This window comes from Merops nubicus, unplaced genomic scaffold (genome assembly GCF_000691845.1).
Source record: "Merops nubicus isolate BGI_N331 unplaced genomic scaffold, ASM69184v1 scaffold52353, whole genome shotgun sequence".
Classification (NCBI taxonomy): domain Eukaryota; kingdom Metazoa; phylum Chordata; class Aves; order Coraciiformes; family Meropidae; genus Merops; species Merops nubicus.
In genome coordinates, this window is record NW_008597914.1 from 1 (window position 1) to 20,246 (window position 20,246).

The window sequence follows — 20,246 nt, forward strand, 5'->3', positions numbered from 1 at the left end:
GGGGATCAAAAGGGAGATGATGACCCTGAGGACATCCTCCCGGTGACAGGTGCTCCATTCCCCGGGCACCCAAGAACGTGGAGCTGGCACGTGGGCTTGCCAGGGCTCCTGCTCGGGGTGGCGTGAGCTCACAGAGCAGTCCCTGGGGCCCATGAACCGAGTCCCCGCGTGGTGGGACACGAACCCTCCCTTCTAGCCTCTCGACCTGTTGCCATCAGAGAAACGCTGTGAAATTTGTTTCTGCTTTACACGTGCTGTTGTGCACCCTGGGCACGGAAGAGCTTGTGGGCCCCGGCGTAGTTAAGGAAACTTTTAGTTATCTAAAGGCAGGAGGAATCGCTGCTGTGCTACGGGCAGTGAGCAGAGGGGGAGTTTTTTGGAATAGGAGTTGTAGCTCTAGCGCGGTAGGTGACTGGTACCTGTGTGGGGCGGGTGTTTGGTGGTGTGAAGCAGAGGGCTACAGCACCCAGAGCAGAGGATTTGCTGGCTGTCGGTGGTGTAACGATGGATGATCGCCCCGTGCCCGTGAGCAGACGGGGCTGCCGAACAGCAGAATATCAGCGCGTCACGTTGAGAGTGGAGAGCACGTATCAGATCATCCAGAGCATCGATCGGTTTCCTGAGGGCAACATTTCTTTTGTTGGTTGTTAGACCTTTTATTAACACTCTGCTGGAGCTCGGTGTTTGTCTGAACCCCGTGTGCTGATGATCACGTTGTGCCCAGCAGCCGCGGTAGATGACGGAGGGGCTGGCAGCTGGGGAAGGGGCTGGGACCTGTTGCTGTGTGTGTCTGGCTTTTGTACGTTGCTAGCTTGTTTGCAAGGTGCATAGTTTGCAGATGCTGTGAACTGAGACAGATTAGGTATGTAAGAAGCAATCAGAAAGGCTTTTAACTTTTAAATAAATATTTTCATTTTTGACAGGACCATTCATTCTTCCAGTCGTATATGTAAACGTTTCCAAACCTTTAGAAGATGATGTTAAATCTTAAGTCCCTCATTAATTGAATCTATCCATCAGTCTAAGCCAAGTGAAAATGTCAAGAAGAAAAAAACCTTTTATCTTTATTTTTCCCTGTTTTTAATTATTAATAGACTTAGATACATTTATATACAATTACACACCTTTAAAGTTACTTTGACTTCAAAAATATGCCCTCCTTGCTGTCTGTATTTGTTATTAGAGATATATAATGAAAATTTCATTAATCTTCCATCATCATTGCTCAAATTTGAGATCTTTAAATATGGTGTTAATGAAAACATGTTGTAGAGCTCACTATCCATGCTACAAGTTTTTCTTCTAAAGCCAGGTAGAATGGATGTGTTCACATCTTTGCTCATATCCAAAAATTAAAGAAGTAGCTGTTGAAATATTTTTTTCTTGTGATCAAAGTTTTTTTTCCTCCCTCATTATTTCTTTTATTGGCAAAAGTATGTTCAGCATGGAATTTAAACTACTCTTTAAAGAGCATATTTATTGTAAAGTGTCACACAGAAATGATTTGCATGTGCAGCTTTAAGTCAAGTGATTGTTGTTCACTGCAGCTGCAATGGCAATTGGATTTATTCATATTTTCCATATATCATCCAGTCGCCTTATATGTCCATCTTTGCCTCCTGCACTGTCCTTATCCTCCCTCAAGCTTCCAGCAATGTTAAACAGAAATATGTATTTGGAGTTGGAGTTTAGCTTTTCAAACAACGTCATTGTTCGGAAAATTTTCACTGATCCCAGGTGCTAAAGGGATGAACTCAGTGAGTCTCTTCCATACTTTTTGCTGTGACAATAGTTAGGCAAGAAGTTTCAGTCATTGGAGAAGGCAGTGTATTTTTTGGATATAAAAGCAGCAGGATGAGCCATGACCATTTTGAAACGAGGCAGATATTTTTTGCTGATACGATGGGTTTAGGGGCAGTTCCTGTGTCACTGTTGTGAGCTCTAGAGAAAAAGAAACTATCTTGTCCAATGAACATATAATATCAGTGTGTCATGTGTGTTTTTTTGTGTACCAGTTTCTAGCCAGCTAAGCAGGGTGTTGGTTCCTCCCCTGCTGAGCCACTGAATGAGCTATGGAGTGGTAAATAGTACCAGATGGAAAGGGCTGGGGCCTGGAATTCTCTCTTTATTCCCTGACTTGGTGCAGCTTGGACAGCCCAAATAAATTCTTTTCCCCATGCTGCCCTTCTAGAATTTCTCTCTGCTGCCTAGAGAGGAACATTTGAAGGGTGAGGAAATCGCCTCTGAGTTACTTAGTTCTAACAGAACATCTCTGGGATTTGGGGGGATATGGGATTGATATGGTTGAGAAACAAATGTTTCCAGGAAAGTCCCGTGTGAAGCAGACACAGCTGCAACAACACAGGTTATCTATTGAAAAATGGAAGTTTGTCAGCTTGCAGTCTCCTGAACTTTGCCAAAGGGGTTTATGTACTTTTTGGCATGCTTGGAAGCAGGACTTAAGACCAATTGTCCTCTGCACGATGTTTAAGCATCAGTGATTGGAGGGCCAGAGGAGTCTGCCACCCAGTCTCTACAGTGTCTGCTCCTGCTGGAACGAATTCCTCTGCAGCTATTACACAGCTGGCTGGGTTCTGTAGCCCCTTATGGTAATCATTAACTCAGACATTTGCATTCCGAGTGCTCTCCAAATCTGGTGGATAGAATTTAGGTGGCTTTGCAAACCCAGACTGCAGAATGTGGGGCTGGGGGACTGAAGTTCTGATACCTTTAGATAGCTGTGAATATTCCCAGTCTCAGAGCTCCACAACCTCTGTAGTCTGGTGTACAGATTGCCTGTATAGGTGGTTCTGGGACTGCAGCAAGACCTGTGCATTGCCTTTTTTTAACATATGCATGCACATGTATAGGTCAGTCTCTAGGTTTAATCTGGGAGCCAATAAACACCTGAATTATTTCGTGTTTTGTTTCAGAGCTCCTACCATCTTTAGGGGTTTGTGCCATAGAGATCCAGTCTTTCTTGTCTTTTTGCTCCTTTTGCTGACTGCTCTGATTGTGCCAACAACCTAACCATCCTTGCTTGAGAGCCTTTTCCTTTTAAGAGCAGGGCCTGGCACACTTCTTCCCTTCTCATTTCGGGATTTTCCATTGTGCCAGTTGTTGAGCAGGATTGTTGCCTCAGAGCCACTAAAGGTCAGTGGTTCTGCATGCTGCTGTGTGTGAGCATACAGGATGTCACCTCCACTGCAGACTGGATGAGGCTCCTGGGTGGTTGGTAGTGCACACAGGACTTGGCTTCTGCCATAATAAAGGGGATTTAGGCACACTGAAGACAGTAGGCCAGGTTTGTAATGTCCAAGAAGTCATCAGTGTAATCATTTAACAACAGCTGCAAATGCAAATGAAGGCATAGATTAACCTGTTATGTAGAGAGATATACCCACATGTAGATGAAGATAGTCAGCCTCCCTCATAAAGCTTTCTTTTTACTTAAAAATAATTTTAAAAAATCCTATTAATATGCAAAATGCTAGCACTTTATTTTCTTATTTCTTAAACCTTACTTCTCCATGGCATGTCATACTGGCGTTCACAGCAGTTCTTGGTTTCTTCATTTTTTATGCTATTGCTCATTCTGTGATACCTGAACACTTGCTGCATATAAATGATGTATTTTTATTTTTTTAAAACGAGACTATCAGTGTCTTGATTCTCCATTTTGTGTTGCAAACCATTTGTTAGGATGCAGTATAAAATATGGTGCCATGAATTCCTGTTCCATGCTGTACGCAGGCAGGAGGTGTGGCTCTGTAAGTGGCAGTTCAGTGCCCTTGTTTAGTGCAGGGTGATGTGAACAAAACAGAGTCAGGCCTTTTGCTGAGATATAATTTTTGTCTTCCCAGGCCCCAGCACAGTCTCATCTATAGTACTTGGTTAGCATCAGCCTGCTGGCTGAGGAGGGTTGATCTGGGTTAGTAGATTCTATCCACAGTGGGGAAACCATTAAGAACCACTCTGAACACCTAATGCTGGTCCATCTAGTTGTGAGTCTACTGAACAAGCTCCTCTTAATTAGCAAGGGAGGGCTTATTTTCCAGAAGATGGCAATTTGCCCTTCATGTCAGAGGTAGCACCAGTGATTAAAGCACTTGCCTTCTGCAATAATCTTATCAAGAACACGAGAGTCAGTTGTCTGGGTCTAAATCAAATCTTAATGTTCTGTTGCATAAGTTTTAATTGCTTTTTCTGTCATGGTTATTCAGTATTTAATGTTCCATTTAGTATTTCAGAGTAGGTTCAAATTTAGGTCATTTTGGGCTTTGGTATTTTTCTGCTCATCAGTCCTTTTCTCCATTTCCAAAAATTGTTAAAGAAAGTTGAGCAGGCCTTACCTACTATCTCATCAGTGCTGTTGCTCCCAAATCATTTGTGGGTGTCATGTAAACTACACTCTTCCCATACATGCACCTGTGAAGGTGCAAAGTTTTATGTAGTTATGGAGATGAAAAGGAGCAACCCCCTCTATATCTTCTGAGTAGCAGTTAGGACCAAGTCAGGTGGACTTCAGAGCAGATGTCCAAATATTGTAGAAAACTTGGCTTGAAGGAACATTTGGGGGCTCATCCTTTACCTTCTAGGTGTTATGAGTATCTCCAGATGCTATGAGCCAAAAACTGATTTGGATTCACATGTCTATGGAACTGCAAATACTGATAAAGAGAAGTAAGCCATGCTGCCATGGCAAAGCCATCACTGAAATTCCTGGTCTCAATATGATTTAACCATGTACATCTATGCTCTTACAGTGACAAAATGAGTTACATTAGAGTTGTGTTTCTAAAGGAGTATATTTTCCTTTCTATGGAAACCTGCTAACTTTCATACAGGGCATCTGAATGGGTTATACTGAAATATTTAACATGCTTAGTAAGGCATAAAATGAAATCTTGGCCTAAAACTCTGCTTCAGTAACAATGCATTTCAGATTGTATATGGGGGGTCATAGAGCTGGTTTGTTCTGGTTTTTGAAGTGATGGAACATATTGATTTATTGGTCTCTCGGATTATTAATTAAAAATTTTACGTTATTAGGCATTCAGGGGTATAAGGGTGTTTTTTTTTTTTTAATGTTATTTCAAAACTAAAAACTGGTATTTCTGTTCAGAGGATAATTGATGCCCTGGAAGAAGAAAAGCAGTTCCTGACCATGTCAATCACAGATTACCTGAGGGACTACCAAGAACTACTGCAGGTGAAAGCTGGCCTCATCCTGGAAATTGAAACCTACAGGTAAGAACTGTGGTCATACTCAGTTGACTAAACAGAGGATAACTTAAATCCCTTTTAATAGATATGGGAGTCCCACTCATCCTCTTCCGAGCATGTAAAATACAGACAGCTACTTTTAGAGTCTCTAGTCAAGACCTCTTGTATGTATTGTGGTTTGTTAGAGTGAGTGGACCCCTAATACCAGTTTTTAGCTTGCTGATGGGCTGTCCTGTGGGTTACTGTGCCATTCTGTGCTTGGCTGTGCTGCCTGTGGAAGGAAGATAACGCCCCTTCAGAAGGCTGCTAATACTCGTGGAGTTGTCTGAGATGTTTGGGAATACTGCAAGCACACTAATATACTGTTATTCATTAGCAGCACTGATAAGAATTACCAGTGGGCAGAGGTAACTGGAATTTGATCACTCAAGCAAAACTACCTCTGGTAGTAATTCATTCTGTTTCTCAGTTCCCAGAACAACATGTTAGAGAAGCCAATATAATCCATAGAAATCCTCTTAGCTTTGTACAAATATATTTACAAATAAGAAACCTTTTTAGTCCTGGTCAAGTTGATATCCAGTTCATGAAAATTGTTGATGTTATATTTGATTACAAGCTGAGGAGCCAGTATCCCTAAATTGCACTCAATAAAACATGAGGTCCTATAGTTGCCATCTGTCAATTTATATGGCACATTTCATTGTTTAAATATGTTGATTAGTGTCCACCCAGAGCATTGATGTAAGTAGTGAGTTCCCCATTCTTGTTTCAGTTGTAGGATAGTGGGAAAATAACAGAAAGGTCTGTTTGATTAAATCCTGGCTTTCTCCATCCTTGGTTTGTTATGGAAACATCTGGATCAGGTGTGAGATAGCAGCAAACAACATCTGTGCTAATGAATCTTCAGTACTGTGTATCTCCCTAGCCACTTAGTAGCTGTGGGGTTGAAAAGCTGAGTAATTCTGGCTGGAGAATGGTGATGTATCAGTTGGCACATGGCATAAAAGTGATTCAGAAGGAAAAAAAAGAAATCAACTCAAAACCCATGAACTAGAGGAAGCAACTGCCTTACTGTAAGGATCATATTATTATCTACAACTAACACAGTATTCTAATTTCATTGAGATATTGACCTTCAAGTACAGAGAAGTGAGTTCTTATTGAGTAATTTGCAAAAAGTTTTGTGTCAGCCTAATTTCCTATTCTCTTTAAGGCATATGCCTGGGTCATTAGCTTGTCTATATTGTGTGTATTATTCCTATTCCACCTGCATAAACAAGCAGTGGTACCACCAGTTATACATGCTTTGGTCTCCCAAAATATTAATGCTGTGTTCTAAATGTGTAACTTTGCTGTGAACCAATGAGACTCTAAGTCTGGATAAAAGTGGTGCCAGCTGAATTATGGGTGAAATATATAGGCTAAGGCAACACACCAATAAATATGAAATTTAATTGTAGTTGCATAACTGAAAATGAGAAGCTTGAAAGAGTAATTTCAGAGTAGTTTGATAACAGACTAGTGAGCAAAGGATGTCTGTAGTCCATCAAAGAGCAAGAATGGTCTGTTTGACATGCCTTGAGTATTGTGTGCCATGAGGTAAAGACCGAGGCTGGCTTCTGGACCAGATGAAACCACAAGCAATACCTGGGACACATCACTTGCAGGCACTTTGTGAGCAACGGTACCTGGATGTTTGTTGGTGGAGTAGGACCCCTGTGATCCTTGGAAAGCCAGTAGTGTCTGGAGTATTACTGTGGAAAAGGTAGCTAGTTGCTAACCTTAGCTCTGTGTGTTAACTCTGTTAACTTTGCTAAAACATGATTCTTCTCAGTTTCATCCTAGCTCTGATGTTGACTTTTACTCCTGTCACTTACACTTTCTCCCTCGGTTTATTCATCTGCAAAATGAGATTAGCACTTTGACAATAACAGCATTATCAGAATTGTTTTGATGATCAGTATTCATCCAGAAGTAGGAATGATAATGCCCAGATATTTAGTTGTTTGGACATGCTCTTAGTTAGCAAGTGAACCATTGGTGCTTCTGCTCTTTAAAGCTGTGTAAGCCCATGAAATTCTGGAACTTCTCCAAATGCCATATCACTGATTACCTGAGCATTATTGGTTTAGCTAAGGATTCCCTGCCCTTATTAATGAAAGGAGAACAGTTTAGCATCACCTGCAGCAAGTGTTTGTTGTCCAGTTAAGAAGCTCTTTAGCCTGAAGGGCTTCTTCATCTGATTGTAGTGATTGCAACTTGTATCACCAATTGCACTGGTGAGGCAGACTTCAGCAGACAAAGGAGCATCTACCTGCTGAAAAAGTTCTACAGATGGAAACAGAGAAATGGCCCTTGCTACACATCAGAAAACGTTATACAGTGTCTGCAAACAAAATGCCTTTAAAACATCAGAAGCTGAAAAGTGTTTGATTTGTGTTTTTACGTGTATGCAATTTGACCTCTTCTTATTCTCCCTTCCTTTAAGAGAATAGTGTGTTCCCTACTGCATGCCTGCACAGCACTGCTGGGGGAGGGCATTGGTGTGGATCCTGTTACTCTAGGAAGAGAATTCTGGATTGCTCATCTATGTACTTTTTCAAATCCTGTTCCTCTCCCAGGTCTTTTTATCTGTGATAAGCAGGGCATGTGAAGCCAGCTTCTGGCATATACCTTTGCTTCTGCACAATGGAAACAAAAGGCACCTATTCACCCTTAGTTCAACATCCTGAATTTTCTACTGAGAAGCTTCCATGAGGGCCTTGCCACCTCCTCTCCTCCTGGCATGATAGGCTAAGGGTGTGGTACTGGGTCTGCTTCTTGGAGCTTTCTTTGTACTTCCCACCCTGTATTTTCTCTTGGTTTTACAACTCATAGGGGTCCTGGTTTAAAGCCAGTTCTTTCCGTTAGTCAACACTGCTCCTGGACTGGCAAGAAGGATCATAGATGCAAGGAACACCCTTCCCTAAGGACCAAGTGCACTTCCTCTCCAAGTCCAGTCACCCTTTCTGCTCTGGGAGCTGAGGCTCACTCAGGAAGTGAAAATTATGTTTTATGTGGCTCTAAAAAGTTTCTAAAAAGATTCCTCTTGGGAATCTTCATTCTCAATTCTTTGTCACTGATCTTGCAGTAAATATTTTTAAAGTGTTTTGCAGTTTTGTTTTGTATTCTTGGAACCCTGCAAAACCACAACTGCTTAGACTGCAGGTAAGTTTCATTTCCAGAGAGAAGTGGTGAATTATTCACTGTGTAAGACTCTTAATTTCAAAGGGAGATTTTACTTTGAAATTCTAGTGTAATGCAAACGTTCTGTTCTGGGTTACCACCCTGCTTTTGAAGCAGTGGAGGGTACAAAGCTTTGGGATTGCCACACAGATGCCCACCCCCTTCCTCCCCCCTCCCATTTCTTTCTCTTTTCTGGTCATGGTCATTGTCAGGATCTCTTAATACATTTGCCAGGCATAATTCCATAATTCCCCATCTTCCTTCTTGCTGGTTTCCTCCGACAACACTTGTGACCCTTTCCATGCCTTCCTCTCAGGAAATCCTCACCAGCATTAAGGCCTCCTCAGCTACTCACCAGAGCTTTTTCAGTCAGTTCTGTTGTTTCCTCTTTACAGCTTGTACCATCCCATATGTCCTATTCCTGTATTTGTTTTATTTTGAGAACATTTTGAGTTTTATACACCCAGGGAATATGACGTGCAGTGAGTTACCTTCTGTTCTTCATACAGTTCTTGTCCTCCCACCCTGTGATGGAAGAAATATGTGGAGTGGCCTTTACCCCTGAAAGTGCTTCCTTCATTCCACTTCCTGGAGATGGTTATATTTTTTTTTTTTGTCAACTCTCTGCCAAATTCCCAGGGTAGAGAGGATGAATTTTTTATGGCCTGCTGGCTAACTGCCCCCATCTGAGGCTTTGAGTTTCTGTAGTTGGAACAGAGTCTGCTGTTGTGAATGACCATGATAACATTTGTACTGCATCCTTTTGGTTTTGGTAACTTCTCTCTCCCCACCCCAACTGGTTTATCTCATCCACCTGCTTTCATGGACTAGTTATTACTGCTGTCATACAGCATCCTGCAGGGCTTCAGGCTGACTAGTTTGTCCCTGCTAACTTTAGATAACTGCCATTAATAATGAGATGAGTTAAAGGTGCAGTTGGAGTATTTTCTGGCAGCACTTAAACCAAGTATTAGCACAACGTGTGTATATGTCACTTGAGATCTGATTTCCAGAAAGTAGCTGACATGGTTATTTTTTAGAAGAGTGCTGCTTGGAGGAATGTTTTTTGTTATTACTGTGAATACTTAAGAGTTCATACAGTTGACATTAACACCCTGTTCTTCAGACAGTTTAAGTTCTAAAGAAGCCCTCACCACTAAGAGGTTATAGTTGAAATTATGAGTATTAGGAAAGGATGCAAAGGAACAGAGAAGCAAAATCACTTGCATAACCTGAAGCTATGGTGAAGCTGAGGAACATAAACAGCATTTGCTGGTTTCCAAGCCCGTGGTCAGTATATTACACTACAATTTTCTCATGCTAGTTTATTAAGCCCAAGTCAGTTTCTTGTTTATCTGATAAGCTTGAGGACATATATGTTATGAACTGACTACAGTGAAACACTGATCCAGTGTCCAGTTTCACAGAGGTTTCATGAAGCTTTGTCTTTCATTTTCAGTAGTAATATTTCAGATCCAGCTTTTCTGTGTGCTGTTGCCCTTGGCCATATACAGTTACCTCTTGGAACTTATTTTTAGTGACTTCATAGGTTGCTGCAGCAACTGAACAACTGTTGTTTTAACAGCAGCCAGAAATCCTTAGTTAAACTACCCACATTCCTGGTTTCCTTCATCATGGTTAACACTTTAGTTGCCACCTCTTTGATATGTTCCTACGATGTCGCCACCAGGTTCTCTAGTGTGTAACTATGAGAGCAATTTGTTGGGCACTCACCAGCTTCATCAGATCTGATGTTTGGTCATGGGAGCATTCTCTACATGTGTGAAAGTCACTTACTTCCTATAAAGCCTCTCTTAACCTGGAAGAAGATAAATTGCTCTTGCTTTGTTTTTTTTTTGACTACCCATACAGAAGTTAAGGTGCCTGTCTGAGCCTGTTCTAAGGGGGATAGTGACCTGTAAATGTGTTAGGTATTCTAACCTGGCTTTTCTTCTGAATTTAGGCAAATCCATGATTGTGAAGAAAACCCTACTAATGATCTTTTGCTGATGTAGCATTGTCCTACTGAATCTAGAAGCGGGTAGAGACCACTGGAAGCTCAAAATGTCCAAAGTTATCAGACATTTGGAATGTGAAAGCTACAGGTGGCATTTCAAATGGCTGCTCTGTTAATTTTGACAGAAATGCCAAATATGTGTGTTTATACCACAATCCTAAATTGCTTTCAGCTCACCCTGCCAGGGAGTCAGAAGCCTGGGCTATCATAGTCCTCCAGCCTTACTACTGACAGCTTCCACATTGCAGCTGTATGTTATCAGTGCCAAACATCTGGCGTTTCCAAAACTGGAAGTGATGTAATGGATAGCTCACTAGCAGAAGTGAATAGAAACCCACCAAAGTTACAGTACTGGTTATAGCATTCTGTTGCATATTGAAAAACCCTGCCATAAAATTTCTAGGCTGTTGCAGCAGAAGGCTGCAGTAGAACACGCTTTTTGGGGACAAAATAGCTCATGGACCTGCAAAAATAGAAAAGGGGCAAACTTTTTTTTTTCCTTCTTTGAAAAACACGTGGACTATTTGATGTCAGACAGTACAGGCATATAGACAGCAGGAGAGAAGGAAAGCATACAAAGATTTTCAGAGAATTTATCAGTAACTCTGAGACTCAGTCTCACTGGATAACCGTCTCTAAAACTTGTAGGATTGAATAAGATGACCCTAATGTTTGCTTTTTGTATTTTGTACATGGAAGAAGTCAACAATTTTGGTTTATTTTTTTAGAGCACTTGAGTAATTCTAGAGAATGCACTTAAGTCTCTTCCCCTGCCTCCTGAGAGACAAAAGGATGCTGTGTGCCTGTGTGAATATTCCTAATGCAGAGCAGTTACTCCTGAAAATGTTTTGCCCCTCAGTTGTGTTAATCTCTGTGGGAAATGTACCTCTGGAGTGTTTTCCAACACTGCTATTAGTCACTGCAAAACCAGAGTGGATGAAAGGCTGAGCAACAGAGGGGACAAGCAGAGATGTCATTAAAAGAAACCAAGCAGTTCCTGTCACAAAGAATTTTCCTGGTCTTTGCTGTGAAATATGTTGTGTTGATTTCTGATTGCTTAGTGCTGGAGGAAACAGCTTACAGTAGTAAAGTAGCTTTCTTAGTTCCTATTCAGTGTTTGACAGCAGAAGTAATACTTGACTTCAGTTTTCATCTGGAAAGGATAGAACTTAGAAATCCTGGCTCCTTCATACATCACACTGCAACACCACCTTTAGCACTGTATTACCAGCAGGAAAGCTGACTGTTGGCTTGAAAATATTATTTTTTTATTTTTTCCTTTTCTTCATAAAATATCTCCATGTGTTTCTCTGAGAAAGCTTTACTCAATATCTGTTAAGTTTTGTGTGGCTTTGTTTCCTCCTAGGATCATAATTCTGGAAAAATTTGCTAGCTTATATGATTCCATAGTAGAAATCAGTGGATCTTGTCCCTGTCAGGAAGCAGTGTATTGGCTACTGTGGGAGATTTGATCTAAAAGTGTACTGTGTCTGCTGCTGTCACCTACTGTAAGGTTCTTGCATTGTTCTCACAAACTGGACTCAGCACACCAACAGTCTGGAAGTTGCCAAAGATTTCTTATTGCCAGTAATAAAAACATGGGGTGTGAAAAGTACTCGTAATTGTTTCTGAGACTTACAAATGTTAAATATTATGATTATTCTTCTCAATATTTTAATGGAATGCCTTTTTTTTTGCCTTTTGCAGAGCTTTATTAGAAGGGGAGAGCAATCAGTGGATTATTACATGGAGAGATCACTACAAAGGGAAATTGCCTCAAGGTAAAAAATTAATATTAAAAATTGGATGTTGAATGAGGTTAAGTATCAGTGGAAAACACTGTGTTAAAGTATTCCTGAAGAATACTTTTTATGAATGTATTGCAAAGAGAACGTTAAATGGGTTTTGAATGTTAATATTTTAAATCAGCATAGTGCTGTTCTATATGAAATAATTTATGACATCATGACTCAAACAGAGAAGGTAAATAGGGAGTGATGTTTCATAGCCCGAATAGTGCAAGAACTTTTGTATGTCCATAGGTCTTAAGAGAGTTTTGAGGTATAAAGTAAGAGGTATTTAACAAAACGTGGTTAAAACCATGCACTTCATCATCATCATGAGGCACTGTGAGTGTTAAAAAGTTAACGTGAGTTTAAAGAGAAAGTTTAGCAGAGTAATGAAAAAAAAAAAATAATCAAAGACTTACTAAACATAAAGATACCATTTCTATCTTAGGAGCTGCAAATCTCTGGAGGCTGTGAGAGTATACCAGGGAAGTATCACTATTTAGTTGCCCTGTTCTTATACTCTTCCCTATGTATCTACTGTTGGTCATTGTGAACAGGATACTGGATAAGATGGACCTTTGATCTGATTGTTATTAATAACAGAATTAGTCTTGATAATACACTCGAGTTTAACAGTGTGGTCTTAAAATCATCAGACTGTCATAGGCAGTAGTTGCAGAAGAGGTTTGAAGGCTGTGCCTGTAGCAGTAAATAAACCAGACGAGGCTGGGAGGCTCAGATAGAATTGCCTATGCTGTTGAATTGTTACCAGAACTGTGCCAGGGACAGTGCCCTGGACTTGCCAGTCCTTGTGCAGACAATGCTCAGGTGTGTTCAGTGGTTACCACAGACCAGGAGAAGTACCCACAGTCAGAGGAGATGTGGCTAGCTTTGTAGGAGTACGATATTGGAGTTGTGCAGTGTTGGTTGGTTTTAGAGCCAGACAGTGATTCATGCTACATTTTATCACAGATAGAGCCTAAATGGTTCTTTATTTCTCTTCCTTGTTGTAATCTTGTGGCTATGAAGGGTTGTATTTGTGTTTTCAATTTCAAGTGTGCAGTGGCAGGTATGCCACTAGTTCTCAACAAGAACTGAGAAGCTTCAGGCCACTTTGGCTAAGGAAGCAAATAAAGAAGCCTAGGGTATTAGCTTACACTATTGAAAAGGAAGTTTTAAATGTAAATGAACATGAATATAAACATGGAAGGTATCATTCTGAAGTAAATGCCATAATACCCAGTAGCTCACAACAGGTGAAAATAGCAAGAACTTGCAACTTATTAAAACTGCAAGCAAAGCTTTTTACTAGAATATATGCATAGACTTAATTATAATGCAAAACCTACAGGAATACTTTTACAAAGCTTCACTGAAAATGAAGCCGTTATTTCTATCAAAAGTTTAGTATTAAATTTTTTAGTTCATGTCCTCTACTTCATATTACTTTAGATAGAAGCCATTATTTTAATGTTTGGTTACCTATGTTCTTCTTGCAGATATTATAAACACTTCATATAACTACACTGATATTTACTCTACTTATCAAGAAAGAAATAGAAACAATGCTTCACCAGCTCTCAGGATCACTGATACAAGACATAGGATGCCAGTGACAAATACTAGCAGTTCTGCACATTATTCAGCTCAATCATCCACACAGGTTGGATCACAGACAACAGCTAGTGGAAGAGGTTTTGGAAGAGATGTACTTGGTTCTGTATATCGCCCTTCAACAACTGTTACCAAGGATGAAAGGATTGTAACAGACCACAAAGAAATAAGAACATCTACTCCAGCCTACAGTAGCTGGAAAAACAGTGAAATGCAACAGAAGACAATTCCAGACAGAAAGAAAACAGAAGTCATTACTTCATCCACAGTATCTTTTTCAAAGGAATCAGCTGAAAGATCAGACAAGGATCGTAAGCCTGACACAAAGCCAGAGATTTCTGAAAATACAAGAACAAAACCAGCCTTCACTAGATTTCCGACTTATGAGCTGAATACCAGTTTTAAGCCATCTAAATATGAAGAAACCATAACTGAAACTCGGACCACACTAAAAGAAAGAGGAGGCAGCAAACCAGCTGAAGAGAGAAAATCTCTGCTGAGAGAAAAAGATAAGCTAGAGAAACAAACAAAGGAGGAGAAAAAGAAAACAGATGAGAAATCTTCTATAGAAGAAAGGAGTGCTGAGTTTGGAAGGAAGACTGAGCAGAGGAAATATATCCGTGAGGAAGTTATTAATAAGAAGGTCACAGGGAGTGATGTTTCTAACGCAAGAACATTGAGAAGTGAATCAACCAAAAAAGATACAAATGTGACCTCGGATTCAAGAAGCAAAGAAGTCATTGAAATACCCATCAGTGTTGAAACGCCCGCTCCCAAAAAAGAATCCCAGAGTAATAAAGACATAAGGTTAAAAGGTTTTAAAACTTCCATAGGAAGAGAAACAGATGACCATATAACTAAGCCTGCTGAAAATCACAAAGTGAGCATTTCAGAAGAGGAATCCAGTCTGAAAGATAAAGAGCAAATGAGTGACAGAAGTCAGAAAATGGAAACTCGGTCAACTGAAAATATAGCAGAGAATATTGTTGCAGACATACTTAAAAGTTTTACACAGTCTTCTAGCTCACAAGTGTCCACAGACACGAAAGTGACCTATTTTAACAAGAAAGAACAACCAGATGATGGGAAAATGAAGACTGAGATCACGGTGCAATCTGAAGTTCAAGAAAACATAGATATTTCAGATAAAGCTGACGTAGGAGGCCTGTCAAAGGAGGAGGTTAGAAAAGTGGTTCGTGAGAGTGTTGAGGCAACTCCTTCCAAAGAGGAGATAGAAGATATAGTACATCATGGCCTGAAAGGAAATGAGGGCAGCAAGAATGTGTCTGTTAATGTTGAGATTGTAGAGGAGCCACTGGACTATGCTACTGATGAAAGGACTGATTTTTCAACACCTTTTGAAGTAGAGGAAGTGGAAGATACATTCCCTGAGAGAGAGAGACGCTACGGTGATGAGGAGGAACACATAACATTCACATATGAAGATGTTAAAAAGAAGAAACCACGCCATGGGAGTTTCACTCATGTGGAAGAAGTAACTGAGGAAGACGACTCACCTATTGAACAGAAATATTTTGTATCTGTTCCTGATGATCATCCTATCGTGAATGAAAAAGATGATGACTCGGTATATGGGCAAATTCATATAGAAGAAGAATCAACTATTAAATATTCTTGGCAAGATGAATTTTTGCAAGGCACGCAAAGCAAGAGAAATGAAGGTGTAAGCTCTCCTGAAGAAACATACAAAGTGGTAGGGGAGGAAGCAAGTGCCCATATTTTAAAAGAGCATCCTGAAGCTGAAACATCCCATGTTGAATCTGTTGTTATTGAAAAAGAAATTAAAATTCCCCATGAATTTCAGGCTTCGATAAAAGGGCTTTTATCAAAGGAAACGAAGGACCCTAAACATCAATTGAAGGAAGCTTTGGAGCAGTTGGAGGGCAGTCTCCCAGAAAGTGTGAAAGAGGAGCTGTCTGCATTAACAAAACAAAATCAAGCTGACGCTAGTAGCTTAGAATTTGATATTAAAAAAGTTGACCAAAAGGAGGAGGGTGGCTTAGTGACAATTGTTGCTGAAGTCAATCTATCACAGACCCTTAATACTGATGAGTTTGATGTAGCTCAGCTTGGTGAAGTAATTGCAAGTGAGAAGGAGATGGCAACATTGCACTCCATGACAACAGAGAGCTCTGAGAGAGTTGTTGATGGTAGAAGCGATACAGCAGTAGACGTTTCTTCCCGCAGTGAAAAATACACTCCTTTGGCTGAACAAGAAATCTATAACTCATCCACAGTGAGAAGAAGTGGTGGCAGAGGGTATCATACCACTGAAGAAGTTATTTATGACGGTTCTGTTTTGGAAACTACAGATCTTGGAGAAGTCTCTCACTCAGCACAATCAACTGATGAGACCAATTCCGTAAGGCACATTAAGGTTGGTCCAGCAGAAGTTCAAAGATTTGAGCATATTGTGTATGAAGGGCCTGGTTCTGAAACGCTGGAGCTCAGTGCTACAGAAGATGTTGTCCAGACAGAAGGATCATCAGAGTTTAGCCGATCTGTGAAGCATTTTAAACGGGGTCCTAAGGAAATTCAAACCACAGAGGAGGTGATTTATACAGGCCCTATTACTACAACTATAGAAGAGATTGATTCTGGAAACCTTTCCCAGAAGTTTTCGACAGACTTCAACAGGTCCACAAGACATGTCACAGTAGGATCAAGGCAAGTAACTGAAGAAGTCTGTTTTGAAGGGCCTGTTTCAGACTCTCTGGAGCTCAACAGCTCGAGTAACCTTTCTCAAACAGAAGGGTCTGCGGATGTCAGCAGGTCTATAAGGCACTTCAGATTAGGTCCAAAAGAGATTCATACTGAGCAAGTTATCTTTGAAGGACCAATTTCAGGTAAAGTGGAGGTCAGTGACACTAGAGACTTCTCACAGACAGGAAGTTCAGTCAGACATATTCAGCTGGGTCCCCAAGAGTTTATGACAGCTGAGAAAATCATCTACCAGGGGCCTGTCTCTGAGCACACAGAAATCAGTGAACTGGAAGACCAGATGCATTCAGAAGGCTCAATAAAGCATTTTAGAATAGGTCAAGTGGGAGTTAAAACCACTGAGCAAATCATATATCAGGGCTCCATTTCTGAAGCTGCAGAGCACATTAACAAAGGACATGTTTCAGAGAATGAAGGAAGCTCAGATACCAGTAGATCTTTCAGGCATGTTAAAATAAGTCCTGTAGAAACTCATACTGAGCAAATAATCTTTACAAGACCTACTTCTGAAACACAGGAAGATCTTTCACTAACAGAAGACACATCTGAGGGCAGTAGATCTGTAAAGCATATTAAAGTAGGATCCAAGGAGGCATCTTTTACTTTTCAAATGGACGTTTCCAATATGGGAGGAGTATCTACAGTAAAAAGTGGAGAACAGCAAGCAACAGTGCTCGTATCCAATAACCAAGACCCTTCCCTTAGTCAGTCACAGATTGTGGAAAATGAAACTAAAAGAGGTGGCTATGTTGTCTCCAGTTTTTCTCAAGATCAAGGTGAAAAAGTAGTGGAAAAATCATTTTTTGATAAAACTGTACAGTTGCAAAGAATGGTAGACCAAAGATCAGTTATTTCTGATGAAAAGAAAGTAGCTCTTCTCTATCTGGACCATGAAGAGGAAGATGAAGATGATAACAATGGACAGTGGTTCTGAAAGGACTCTGTAATGAAGTCTACTTAGTAATTTGTTTATACATATTTTCAATTATCCTTTTTTTTAAGAAAAAAAAAGGGATGGGGAAACACTCCAACTATTTAGATTATTAATAGTGGACTGAGAAGCATTGAATCTAAGCCTCTACCTATTCGGCACACTTTTGACTTTATTTGAATTATTATTTTGGGGAGAAATCATGCTGTTAGTGTGTTTTCCTCAGAGACATGTGTCAAATAATTTCAGATTTTTCCACTCATGGAGATGGGAATTTGCTAGTGGGAAATGCAAAGGATTATATTCCTTTGTTTGTTTTACTGGAGGTCAGTTAATAAGTGTGTGCTTGAATAGGAATTTTCCTTTTTTTTTTAAATACTGTATTGTACATGGTTACTAAAACATTCAGCAATTCTATTTACATCTCAAGCTACTAACCAGAAATATAATAGATTATAAGACTAATGAGAATGGTAGGTAGCTGGTTTTAAGTTCCATTTCTGTGTACTTACATGCAACACCTGATGAAAACATTTTAAGATACAGTTATTACAGCTATAAAAAAATAAATACAATTCTGTAGTATTAAAGCATAGGAAGAATTGACAAAAATAATATTATTTGTATAGCTTGAATGCAGTGCAAAAAGAAAGAGGTAACATAAGCAAGAATTTCTAATGAGAAATAGTGATTTTTATGGTTAGACATTAGTACATTTAGTATCTTTAAAAAAAAAAGGCAAATTCAATAAAATAGGCTGGTTAGTCTTTCCACTGAAGTAAGGAGAAGTCTTTATAGCTTCAGTGGCTATGTACATTAATAGTATCAATTTATTTTGCAGTATCTAGGTTACCTTGATACTAGGTATTGCTAAAGGTAGATGTGAAGTGTCAAACATGAGTACAGAATGCCTAATTTCTTAACTCAGTGAAATTAGCTAATATGTATTCTTTCCTGAAGGAAACCTGTAAAAATGGCACTGATGGCACTTTGGATCATTGGATGCAATTTCCAGATGATCCTTTCTTTGTTTACAAGTGAGAAGATTCAATTACTAGCCCTGAAAGTCTAACCTGAGTTTTTAGTTTTCCTTTTTTATTTTTTTCTGGTTGTAACATTTGCCTCAGGCCAAATTTGGTTGTTACTTAAATGATTTGAAAATAAGCTAATTTCACTTGGATTGCACGTTGGTTAAATTAAGGACATCATTTAATTTTACAATTATAATTCAGTGATTTCAAAGTCCAGATCAGAAGCCAGCACCACTAACTACTGAACTGTGCAGTGCTAGCAGAAGCAAAAATAGCAGCCCGGGTATTTCTGTCCCTGGGGTAAGAAGATGCCATCCTGGACACATACAAGAAATAAGATACAGAGATGAGAAGCTGCTATTTTTACATGCACACACGCACACGCTCACTCTCTCACACCCTCTCTGCAGAGCAATCTCACCTGTATCTGGGTGGCTGCTGTTGTGTCAGTCTGGTGGTTGCTGACTGTTTTTTTTTTTTCCTGTGGTTATGTAAGCATAGTTTTGTGTGTGCTAATCCATATTACAATCCAGTTAAACTATCTTAGTCTGGCATGGCTAGTCACTTTTCAGATTCCTGAATACTAACAGAAGCTACCTTTTCCAAAACTGACTGCTGCTTTGTAATAGGAATGTAAAGGCAAGGCTGAGCTGCTGGCTGACGTGTCGTGCTGGTTCAGATAAGGGGCAGTTTAATGGTTGTGTGCCTTAGTTACTAAGTTTGAAACTGTACAAAGCTATTAACGTTCCAAAGACTCACTCATGAGGTTTGTCTGCACTGCAAATTTTTCTGTACGTTTCCCTCATTTTGTCTTAAGTGTGAGTACCAGAGTACTCAGGATTGGGGTATTTTTCAGTCATGCACTATGAAATAATTTGTTGAAATGGAAGTGTAACCCACAGCTGGAAAATGAACAGGACACCGAATTGTGTAGAAGCACTTAGGGCATGTTTGCTAAGCTTATTTATACTGTTCACTGTGTAATGGATAATATTTTTTCAAAGTGATTAATATGTGCTCAGAAAAGTCAAAAGACCTTGTGCTTCTACTTTTATAAATAGGGTGTTATTAATTGTAATATTTCAACTCCTCTACTTTTGTTTCCTTAGCCGACCCTATGATTTCAACGATGGTAACATCTCTGTGTTTATTTTAATAATTGTGTATAAGCCAGCATCTTCCAGCTAGATGTCTAACTGCAAGCAATCAGATTCTGTTCAAGTATTAAATAACTGCATAAAGGAAGAAGTCAGGTCTGTAATAAGCAACAGGAGTTTGTTTTTTTTTTTTTTAAAAAATGTTACTTTTCTCAAAGTTTTATTCTAATACAAAACTAAAATATTCTCTGTAAAACAGATTTAAGAATACCTGCAGAAAAAGTATTTTGTAACCAACAAAAAGCTATTTAAAAGGTCAAACCCATTTGGTGATACCTTGTGGAATCTTTGACAGACATGCTTCTTAGAACAACTATACCAACACTCTGTTTATCTTCACCTACTCAGAGAATTATAATGTCACATGAAAGAATCAGCCAGTAAGGAGCAAGTGAATCATGAAGTGTAGATGGCCTTAACATAGAAGGAGAAAAAAAAATCAGTATTGTTTTCACTGAGGCAACAACAGCACTTTAAAAATTCCTTTACACATTGCTGTCAGATGTAGTA

The 20,246-nt window shown here is 39.7% G+C and overlaps 1 protein-coding gene across 1 annotated transcript; it reads left to right on the forward strand.

The window, feature by feature from the left end:
• Positions 1-504: 504 nt before the first annotated feature.
• On the forward strand, positions 505-17,551 carry SYNM (synemin, intermediate filament protein). The gene is made up of 4 exons (XM_008936835.1): positions 505-639; positions 5,126-5,250; positions 12,179-12,252; positions 13,761-17,551. The coding sequence occupies exons 1-4, from the start codon at positions 505-507 to the stop codon at positions 17,549-17,551; spliced, it is 4,125 nt and encodes a 1,374-aa protein (XP_008935083.1).
• The last annotated feature ends 2,695 nt before the right edge of the window (positions 17,552-20,246 follow it).